At 31.3% G+C, this 12,002-nt stretch overlaps 1 protein-coding gene across 3 annotated transcripts; it reads left to right on the top strand.

Moving 5' to 3' along the window:
- Positions 1-5,748: 5,748 nt before the first annotated feature.
- Positions 5,749-12,002, top strand: LOC123702834. Of its 3 annotated transcripts, none has more exons than XM_045650649.1 (5): positions 5,749-5,946; positions 8,120-8,331; positions 9,110-9,424; positions 9,508-10,989; positions 11,264-12,002. In XM_045650649.1, exons 2-5 carry the CDS (start codon positions 8,155-8,157, stop codon positions 11,495-11,497), a joined length of 2,208 nt encoding a protein of 735 aa, XP_045506605.1. In that variant the 5' UTR covers positions 5,749-5,946; positions 8,120-8,154; the 3' UTR covers positions 11,498-12,002. The 3 variants fall into 3 exon arrangements, with proteins under 3 accessions (XP_045506605.1, XP_045506607.1, XP_045506606.1); XM_045650651.1 differs by lacking the exon at positions 5,749-5,946 and adding an exon at positions 7,695-7,817; XM_045650650.1 differs by lacking the exon at positions 5,749-5,946 and adding an exon at positions 7,695-7,827.

Genomic DNA, 12,002 nt, shown 5'->3' with positions numbered 1-12,002 from the left:
TCTGGCTTGCCTTAACCGGCCGGCCAGAGTGGAGTCGCGAGAGCTTTTAGCTCGAAGGGTGGAAGCGAAGCGTAAGTGGCGAGTGGGCACGTGATGCTGGACCCTCAGGGAGCGCGTGATCGTCGTTTAAAGTCCAGGGACGCCTCTCCACCCTTAGCTGCTCACGACATGTTGCACTCTTGTTGCTAAGTTACAGCGACTTTTTAGAGGGCCCATCTGTGAGAGGGCGAGTCACCGTCTGCCAATATATTTTTACAAACTTTGTTGTAGAAAGGCAGACGCCATAGTTCCTATAGATCCAGTAACCTGTCCACATAGCACCCCTTCCATAGTCCAGTCATTTATTTCCATTTTCTGTAATAGTCCTACATCGGCCGCGGACTGCCCAGGGCTGTATCTCTATATAGTGCAGTCATGGGCAGGCTGCGGCTGGTGTCCCATAACACATTAAAACTCTCAAAAGGGCCTCTGCGTGTTGGATCCGTGTCCCCACGTAAGCCTTCCAAAAGACCGGGTACCGTCCTTCTGTTGGTACCCGAGTATTATGGAGATGAGAAACATAATAATAATAATAAATCCTTTATTTGCATTTAAACATGGTATTTTAAGGTGTTATAACTTACAATATAATGTTACAGCATGTTTAGCCGTTATTTAACAGCGTGCAAAATTATTTTATTACATAATATCTATATTCAAAGTATCCAATTAATTTGTCATTCATTCACATTATTCATTATACAATAAAAATTTCAAAATTTATTATACCTAACATACATCATAAAAATCAAGAAACAAATATACAATCATGAGTCCAAAAATTCCTTAACACTATAAAAACATTTCTGTTGAAGCCATTCGTTAAGTTTTTTTAGAAATAATTTAGAGTCTAAGTTTTTTAATTTAGTTTGTACCTTATTATATATTATTACACTCATACAAAGACAATTTTTATTATATTTTTTTAGTCGAGGATTATCTTTTAAAATTAATTTATTTGCATCTCTGCGACTACGGCTATTTAAATCACTTGCTTTTTTGTATAGGTACATATGTTTAGTCACAAACACGCACATCTCATAAATGTAAAGAGATGGTAAAGGCAGCAGACAATGTTTTTTAAATATCGGTTTGCATGACTGGTCCGACCTCATACCATATAAAGCCCGTATACATCTCTTTTGAGCCAGAAATGCTCTTATTATATCAGTACTATTACCCCAAATAACAAGTCCATAACGTAAAACATATATTTTGTTAAATTATATTTCAGGCACGAAATCGTTACCACTGCGGTTATTGCAATGATATTTATTCTCGGAACAAGTTGGATGAACACTTACAATCGAATGGACACAAAGAACTCAAAAATTACGCTAAGTATCGTTTGGAGCAGTACCTACCAGATATTGTACTGATAACTGAACCAAACCAAAGACAAGAGCAAGATAGATTTTGCTTGGATGTCCTTTTAAAACATATGATTCATATTATGTCTAATCAGCATTAGGACTGTACTGACTATATTGAGACTGTTTTTGCAAAATTTAATTTTTATTTTTTGTTTTACGTACATATTATATAAAAATATATTTTCAAAACAATTGTGTAAGTAGGTACTACTCTTGGTACAATTTTTAAAGTGAAACTTTTATTACATCGTCTCAAACTTTTTGGTATGTGTAGCGCATGTCGCGTGACGCACGATACGTACGATAATTATCGTACAAATACGATAATTTTTAGTTAAATGTCTATAATGTGAAAAAAAGTTTCACTTTTACCGTGGTTTCATAAAACCACACAACATATTTTCATTTTCTCATGTATTTTTCCTTTTTTTACTTCTCTACTTACATTTTGTTTTATTTTGTTCGTCTAACTTTTTTTGTTTTTCAAGTAAGTAGGTAACTAAGTAATAATAGTTTTAGTTTTCCATTATTCTTTAGGTTAATTTTTTTTTGATTTATCGATTTCGCTCAAAGTAATTTAATTTCGTTATTATAATTTCTTAAAAAATGTTTATTTTGTTTGATTTAAGTACTGTTAAGTAAAATTTTTTATTTTTCCGTTTAGCATATTTTAGACGACTTGATTTTTATTATTGATGTTACTATATTAATACTTACTTAATAAGATTTATTTAATACTTACTAATTAATACTTACTAATTATAAAAAATAATATCTAATTAATTAATACTTACTAAGATTTATTTTGATGTGATAGTTGATAACTTAATAAAAGTTTGATAAATTTTAAGAATTTTAAATTACACAAATGTTTTGATTAAATATCTCATACCCTACCTAAAGTCACAGAATAATAACAAGTAGCGTGCTAAAGTTTAATTGTAATTACGTTTAGTTCGTAGTACCTACCTAACTACTATAAATTCTAGTAATTGTCATTGAGATAATATTACTTCGTATGGAGGAGACACCATGAACAAAATCTGTGCGCCAAGCGCGGCGGCGCGGGGCGCGCGAATGACGCGGACGGCTAGACAGTCATAGATTATGCGATGTCACTGACTCACCGCTATAGAGGCGACACTTTGTTTCATTCTGTCTATTTTATTGGGTGCCACTCCTTACATGCACGTTGACTTGAAATTTTCTTTGTAGGTACTTACCTAATATTTATTTTAGGTATAAACTGACTTTACTACGCGGGGCTAACAATATCTGGCACGTCATATGGAATAATTTTTTTTTTCGGGTTTTAGGTTCAGTTAGCTTTATAATATTAGTGCAGATAAATAAATAATAATTCAATTATACGTTCAAGTCAGTAGCTTATACAATATCAATTAAAAACTTGATTAAAATCAATTAACAAAAAAGAAATTGGTGATTAAATAATTGATTTTATTATTTCACTAGCGGTCCGCCCCGGCTTCGCCCGTGGTACATATTTCGCAATAAAAGGTAGCCTATGTTCTTTCTCAGGGTCTAAAGATTGTCTGTGCCAAATTTCATCAAAATCGTTCCAGTAATTTATGAGTCTATTCATTACAATCAAGCAAACAAACAAAGTTTTCCTCTTTATAATATTAGTGTAGATAAAAATCTGAGTAGGTAGATACCCACAAAGTCCAAAGAGTCTACCAGTTCGCTGTAAATTCACTCAAGTTTCACTTGGCTTCGCTTGTTATGTATACAACATGAAAAGAAAATAATAGAAACCTAATTAGTCCGTCAGTTAGATACCTAATTTTTTTTTCTTTTGTATATAAACCAAAACTAACAGGGACACGTGGGCACAAGTTACCCGCTAAATTTGATTGTAATCGGTTCAGTAGTATTTGCGTGAAAGAGTAACAAACACACACATACATCCTCACATACTTTGGAACTTATAATATTATTATAGGATTATAGGATAGGATAGGTATAGGATAATAGTAGGATAGGATAGGATTGCTCGTTATACAAAGCACAAAAATGTAAAGGTGTAATGTATTTTAGTTACGGAGTAACAGTATGTAAAAGCAGAATAACTAATTTATCTATTCAGTCTGCCTCTTATGAGTATGTTGAAATTAGGCAGGCAATAAATAAATAAATATAATATACTTATCCTACAGATATCTTACAGGTAACAAACAACCTATGTGTATACTATACTCATACAGGTCAATTTTAGTACCTGCAGGTGAAGTCGTCCACCAGGATCCTCCAGCTGGATCCCCCAGGTTGGTCAAATAAAATAGTCTAAATACAATTGTGTAAGATATTTATTATTCTAGGACTATAAATAAAACCCTTTGTACTAGTTGTCAATATGATTCCGATTTCCTTCAAACACCAGACTGAGAGGGTTTTGAAAATTTTGCAAAATACATTTATATATTACTAGAGGTCCGCCCCGGCTTCGCCCGTGGTATATATTTCGCAATAAAAGGTAGCCTATATCCTTTCTCGGGTATCAAAATATCTCCATACCAAATTTCATGCAAATTGGTTCAGTAGTTTAGGCGATTGAGTAACAGACAGACAGACAGACAGAGTTACTTTCGCATTTATAATATTAGTATGGATTACTAGTTTCCGCCCGCGACTCCGTCCGCGCGGATGTCGGTCTTCGCGTGGATGGTTTATTTCTCCATTTTGAGTAACTCGGACAATGATATCTTATAAATATCTATTGGACCCAAATACGGCTAGGCCTATAATAATACGCAACGTGTGTTCGCGGTTCTACAGATCAACGTCTATGGATAAAACTGAAAAAATTAAGATTAATTTTTTTCTACGTATTTTTTCAGGATAAAAAGTATCCTATTTTACGCACAGGATAATAAGGTATAATTATACCAAGTTTCATCGAAATCGAACCGTTAGTTTTCACGTGATGCCTGAACATACAGACAGACAAAAATTTTTTTAAACACATATTTGGGTTTGGTATCGATACAGTAACACCCCCTGGTATTTATTTTTTCAATATTTTCAATGTACAGAATTGACCCTTCTACAGATTTATTATATGTATAGATGATTTCACCTATTTTCAATTAACAACCAGTCTATGCTTTTCTAAATATGTAAAATTATTATTTTATAAGTACTATAAAAATATACGCCAGCAAATATTACTAACAACGCTTATTTCATGCCCAATGTCATATTATCTTAAATTTTTAATCTATGACACATGACGCAAAATGTCGCCCGCCAAAAATTTTGCTCTAACTAAATTTTAAAAATTATTATCTAGTTACTTACTGATGAAAAGTTATTCCTTTGCACTTTTCCGTATTAATTGTATTATTTGTGCAATATCGTAACACACACGTAGGCATATTTGATGCGTTTCACTTTAAAAACAAATAAAAAAAAAAATTAGCGTGACGTTCGCGCCAATGAGCGAGCAAGCGACTGAGTGCAGTTACGCCAGATGGTGTATGTTGAGCGGAACATAAGTGATGTAGGCGGTGTCGTCTCCTTAAATGTATCTCAATGGTAATTGTTCTTTACCTTATGTACCCTCCCCGCACCAAAATCAGCAGAAAGTTTAGTTAGAACATTTGCCAGCGGCGAACTCCATCCATTGTCAAATTCCAATAAAACATTATTTACTATCGCAAATACATAATTGTCATTGTAAATCCATACTAATATTATAAAGCTGAAGAGTTTGTTTGTTTGTTTGATTGTTTGTTTTTTTGTTTGAACGCGCTAATCTCGGGAACTACTGGTCCGATTTGAAAAATTCTTTCGGTTTTAGATAGCCCATTTATCGAGGAAGGCTATAGGCTATATATTATCATCTCGCTAAGACAAACAGGAGCGGAGCAATGCGGGTGAAACCGCGGGGAACAGCTAGTTTATGCCAGGGAAAATAGGGAAAATCAAATACATTTTAGTGATTTTACTTTTCCCAATTTTTTTTGCATGCTGTACGGCCGTGTGCAAGCGAGAGGGAATGATAAGCGCCGCCATTTAAGATTCGTTTCTTTAATGAAATGCGTTATATAATTAATTATAATTTAATTTTTTTTTCTATGAATTATCATTTAAATGTGAGCATCTTTTATTTTCATAAACATAAATAATATTATAGAATTGATAAGAAAATTGATCATAGACTCTTTATTGTTCCGTAGAAAGAGTAAAATAATCAAAGACAATATTTTCTTATTGTTTTTGGTTCTTAAGATTATGGTTGGGGATTTTTTTATAAATGCAAACAAGATTTAGAATGTTTATGGTTTAGTCATTAGTGCACTCGCCGAAGGTGAGTAGTATATTCTTTGTTAGTGTACTATAAGCGAGTATTGCGAGTAGGTAACGCAAAGAGTATAATATATGGGGAAAGGTAACGACTACGAGATAGCATTCTAAAAGGGCAATTTATTTCAGAAAAGGTTTAGTAGTCTAGAGCACACAAAGAATACATATACTCTAAAAAGAGAGAGGTATTCTGCTACCGCGTTATCGGGTAAGTTATTTTTGTTTTAATGATAAGAAACTGCAGTGATACTTTGTAATGCGTAATTGATATTAATTTTAGAAAGGAACACCAATGCATATAAATAAATGGGTACCTAGATTTTTATGCAAAATGTTTTGTTCAATAAATTGAAAAATCTGTTACAGGTACTTACCTTCAAAAAAGTAATTTTTAACAAATGCTTCTTTTAAAAAAATATGTACCTACCTACTGACTTAATTATAATTTTTTACATGTGAAAAACAGCTCTGTGTATTTAACTACATATTTGAATTAAATATGACTGGTGTAATTTCTGGGTACATGTTAATTAATCATTACAAAAGTTAAATAGATTTAACATGTTTAACTATATCTCATGGTTGTTCATACAAATATATATTTTTTTTATAAGTACTGTTTGAGTACCTCCATGGTACAGTGGTTGACGCGCGAGTACTCATTATAATAATGTACTCTGTGCGCGCGAGTGTAAAACCGAGGGGTCCTGCCCCTTACCCCACTACGGCGACACGGGACTTCACACTTTTAGTAAAAGCTATTTTAAATAAAATAAAATATTTTTAATCCTATAAAATAAAGACATGTACATATTTACTTAGCAATGAATTAAATATTATTGATACATACCTACTTTACCTACCATTATTCTTATTATAAAACTAGCGGTCCGCCCCGGCTTCGCCCGTGGTATGTATTTCGCAATAAAAGGTAGCCTATGTTTTTTCTCAGGGTCTAAAGATTGTCTGTGCCAAATTTCATCAAAATTGGTCCCGTAGTTTATGCATGAAAACCATACATACATACATACAAACCTTTCCTCTTTATAATATTAGTATACTAGTGGTCCGCCCCGGCTTCGCCCGTGGTACATATTTCGCAATAAAAGGTAGCCTATGTCCTTTCTCGGGTATCAAAATATCTACATACCAAATTTCATGCAAATTGGTTCAGTAGTTTAGGCGTGATTGAGTAACAGACAGACAGACAGACAGAGTTACTTTCGCATTTATAATATTAGTACCTAGGTATATTATAAAATTTCCTTTAATTAGTTTTTTTAATAAGGACTATTTATGAATAATATTTGACAATTAACTAATTAATGAGATTAATTTCTGTTAATTTGTTAATTGCCTACATAGTACTAGTCAGCGAATATTGTTTATAATAATATATCAAGGTACATATCTGATATCTTATAAACACTTATAGTCGAGCCATTTTAATAGGCAACATTTGACGTCTATCAATTTTATCTTCGAAGAGAGGTAACCTGCTTAAAAACATCGATTAAAGTTAATTAATCGATAAGGATTTGAAACATTTGTCAATCGAATTTATTAATTTATGATGATTTTTATTCACAAGTAATCAATGCATTCGATTCTAGATGTCAGATTTCGATTTTTAGAGTAACGTCTCTGGTATTTAAAAAGAAAAAAGGTTTATTGACACAAAATTGTAGCGACGTCAGTTGTTCAATTCAGAAATTGTTTATTATGTTTAGAATGGTTTATCAGTAAAATGAAATCTTAAAATTACTTGTATCGGTCATTATTATTATAAATATGTAGTCATAATTGAAAAAAGTTAAGCAAATGTGCAGTTCTAACAAAACGAAATATCATGATTGTTATTCTATGACGTCGTTACTAGGTTACGTTGTTGAATTTTGTTGAACTGTCAAATGTTGCCTATTAAAATGGCTCTACTATAGTTCTAGGTATCTGACAGTAAGCTTGCGTCTTTTGCAACGCAAGGTTTTTATCATTCTTTAGAATACTTTGTGGTGGCAAGTTTGAAGTGTAGTAGGTAGTTAAGTGAATATTATTTCTTTGGATAATCGGCATTCTACTGTGAGCAACAGTTAAGATTTTTTTTTTTAATTTGTAAAATGTTTAGATTTCTACAGTTAATTTATCAGTCATTACATATTCCTATTAATATGGATTCTAGCGCAAACTTATTTAAGGCTTAATGATAAAGAAAAAAAAGTAAAAGGATAATTTACTGAACAATGAATACTATTAAATTATGAAATGTAAACCAAGATTTTCCAATTGGATCTTGAGATAATACCTATAATATTTTTGATTAATAAATTAATTGTATTAGGAATTGTGAAGTTTAGTGATGTTAAAATATTTATGTTCAACAGGTGAAAACAAAAGCAGCAAGCATAAAGAGTTAAAAATGGCACCAAATTTCAGTAAAAATGCAATTCTAACAGGACTTTTGCATTATTACTGTTTAGTTTGTGAATATCACTTCCAAAGTGAGGATGATATTGTATTACATATAGCGAAATTAACTCATAAGGAAAATTTGGAAAAGACATGTTATGATATTGAAGATGAACGTATAAGAAAGGTGAGACTATTTTTTTAGTTTATCAGGTATTTTCATACAGAATTAATGTCTGAATAAATTTGAAACTGACCCTCGGATCAACTTCAAAAACTTTTTTAGCTAGGGGTGCTGAAGTTTGACCACAATAAAAATGAAAATAAAATATTTTAGTGTCGCGTGGAGCAAATTCAAATTATATTTATTTGCAAGAATGTAGTTAAAAATTATAGATGTTTTAATTACAATATTATAGGTACCTCATTCAATTTCATAGAAAGAATTATTTGATTTTTGCGTTGCGTCGCGTCGCGTTGTTAGGTACGCAATACGCTGCGCCTTTTGCGGTTGGACCTTTGATTGCTGAACATATTTTTATGAAATTGTGTTACTTACCATTTTTTCATCCTCTACTATAGAGATGAAATAAAGTTGGAAAATTTTATTCTAAAATTTTTTTGAGTAACTAAGTAGGTAGGTATCTATACTAGTAACTATTTAGTTTATTTTTCGCTAGATGTGGTACCTAGTCTATCGTTTTTATAATAATTTTTCGTTGATGTTCCTTTAACTGGTAGCATGAATCGCAATCGAGAATAGCAGATTAGTAAAATAACAACTTTCTGCCTACATGAGAAAATCGCGTTCAACTAACAACCTACAAAGTACAAATTAAATATTAATTTTAAATTTTTACTGGCCCATGATTCAACTGAATACTGTTCAAAATTGGTTCATCATTTGGACCAAAAAATTTTTTTATCATTATTAAGTAACTATATAATAAAATAACTCTTTACAGATAAAGCAATGGTACTTTTGCGAGTTTTGCAACGATTTAATAAAAACAAAGGCCAAAATACGATTGCATATTGCTGAAGATTCACACTTGATTAACAAGTTTCGTCAGTCTTTGTTACGATGTGATTATGGCATCCTTGCGTATGGTGTTATAGCCATCAGCAATAGTGCCTGGAGTGGTTTATGTGGAGGTACATGTCTAATCTGCAACTGCGAATATACAGATGAAAAACAACACATAGACGAATCTATGCATATCATCAATTTAATTAAAAATAACATTAAATGCGATGCTCAATATAATATCTATCGTTTGGTAAGCTTATTATTTTTTTACATTCATTTTTTTTTTACATTTCGTTGCTTCCATAACATAATCGCAAATGTTTTTTTTTTCAGATTGATGCAACTTCTTTTCAATGTTTGACTTGCAATTCTCTGGAATCAATTACAACTATAAATTCTCATTTTACGCATGATACTCATAAAAAATTATCCGAAAATTGTAGACAGACAGCTAAATCCCTTAAAACTATGGCCATTACTAAAATGTTACCTGCAAATACTGAATTGAATACGAATAATTCAACAGAAAACATTGATTTGAATGAAAATGGTTCAACAGAAAACATTGAATTAAATGAAAAGGGTTCAACAGAAAACATTGTATTGAATGAAAAGGATTCAATAGAATCGGAATTGAATGCAAATAAAATAGATAAATCCAAGGAAGGACATGAAATCAAGGAAAGTAAACAGACAAAAAGAAAAACTTCGAGAAATGCAAATAGTAATCAAAATCCAATTAATGTCAAATACTGCAACGTAGAAGAACGTGAAAAAATGATTTTGAAGGTATTAAAGACGCAGGATTATTTTGTACCTTATAAAAATGATAGAATGATGTGTGTCATATGTGAATGGTCTATTGACGCAAGTTGCATTCAAGAACATCTCACTGAATCACACCATGAAAGTTTGCTTAAACTTCATAAAGAACGTATACAAAAATTAAAGAATTCTCCACCATACAACTATAAAACAAACGAAAGTAACGAAAACGACTCAAATGTTGACTCTAAGATGAATGATAAAGACACATCCGACGATCGTTCTAACATCTTGGATTCGTTAGAGTTTTTACAGAAAAACAGTATCAATGTTAACTTTGAAACAAATAACGTTATGTGCAAGAAATGCTCAAAATCAATTGACTTTAATTTAAAATGCATTAAAATGCATATTAATAAGCACAAATCCACCAGTAGTGCAGACACGATACAGAAAGAACATGGAAGGTTGTCAAAAGACGAAATAGTCGCAAAAGATGCATTGCCACAAAAACCAGCAGAAAACACAAGTTCCGTAACTCTTAAACATAAAAAAACGGAGAACTCACCTAGTCAAGATGACTTGGAAAAATTTGCAAAAGATAATAAGCTGAAATATAAGCCTGGAGGTAAAGACGTATTCTGTGAACAATGCAGAACTAGAGTGCCACTCACTCTAAACAACATGAGGGAGCATATAAATGGTAATGCACATAAGTCGCGGGATGAATCTGTAAAGAAAATGAAAAACAGAAAAGTGGAAACTGTCGTAATAACTGATTTCATCAATGATATCACTACAGTTACAAAAGACCTCAACATGGATTTCGTTATTAATGGAGAATTTTGCATAACACTAAGTAGCATGCTTTTAATTAAACGTTGTGAAAATTCCTACTCATTTCAATGTTTAATATGTCATGAAATTCTAAATGCGTCAAGCCTTTTCGTGAACGTAAATTTTTTAACAGATCACTCACAGAAGCATTCAATTTTGGACAATATACCTGTGGTGAGAAGTATACCTTCAGAGTTTATTCGAGTGTTAGAGGTAATGTTCATTTTTTATTATATAACTTTCCCTTTTAGTTCAAAATATGTTAAAATATGAAATATAAAAAAAAAATTACCATGTTCAACAGAACAACAACAGCTGTCATAATTATATTGTCATCATAGCTGAAATAATTTTCAAAATTCATCAAGTAGAGTAACAAAAAAACTTCATTAAATTTAAACCTCCGTCTCCAATTTTTCTATGAATCTAGAGATATAGACTGATAAGTGATAAGATACTAGATATATTTTGTTAAATTATATTTCAGGCACGAAATTGTTACCACTGCGGTTATTGCAATGATGTTTATTCTCGGGACAAGTTGGATGAACACTTACAATCGAATGGACACAAAGAACACAAGAATTTCGCTATGTATCGTTTGGAGCAGTACCTACCAGATATTGTACTGAATCAAAGGACACAAGAGCAAGAAAGATTTTTCTGGAATGTCCTTTTTAAACATATGATTATGTCTAATATTATGTCTAATCAGCATTAGGACTGTACTACTAAGGACTGGACTAATATTATTATATGGACTGGACTAATATAATTAATTATATTCAGACTGTTTTTGAAAAATTTTCTTCAAAATTTTTTTTTGTTTGATATAACTAAAAATATAATTTCAAAAAAATTGTGTAAACGTACTACTCTTGGTACAATTTTTCTCATCTATTTTTCTTATTTTGTTAGTTTAACTTTTTTTATTTTTCAAGTAAGTAAGTATTATTAGTTTTAGTTTTCCATTATTATTAAGGTTATTTTTTTTTTATTTATCGATTTCTCTCAAAGTAATATAATTTCGTTATTATAATTTCTTAAAAAATGTTTTTTTTTTATTTAATGTTAAGTATAATTTTTTTTTAGTTTTCCGTTACTCCTTATCCTTAATTACTTAGCTGACTTAATTTTTTTTATTGATGAATATTAATACTTACTTAATTAAAATATAATACTTATTTTGATTTGATAGTTGACAACTTAATAAAAGGTTGATAAAT

The sequence above is a fragment of the Colias croceus genome, chromosome 24 (genome assembly GCF_905220415.1).
Source record: "Colias croceus chromosome 24, ilColCroc2.1".
Lineage (NCBI taxonomy): Eukaryota > Metazoa > Arthropoda > Insecta > Lepidoptera > Pieridae > Colias > Colias croceus.
The sequence above is the reverse complement of the archived record's forward strand: the minus strand, read 5'-3'. Positions and strand labels throughout refer to the sequence as shown.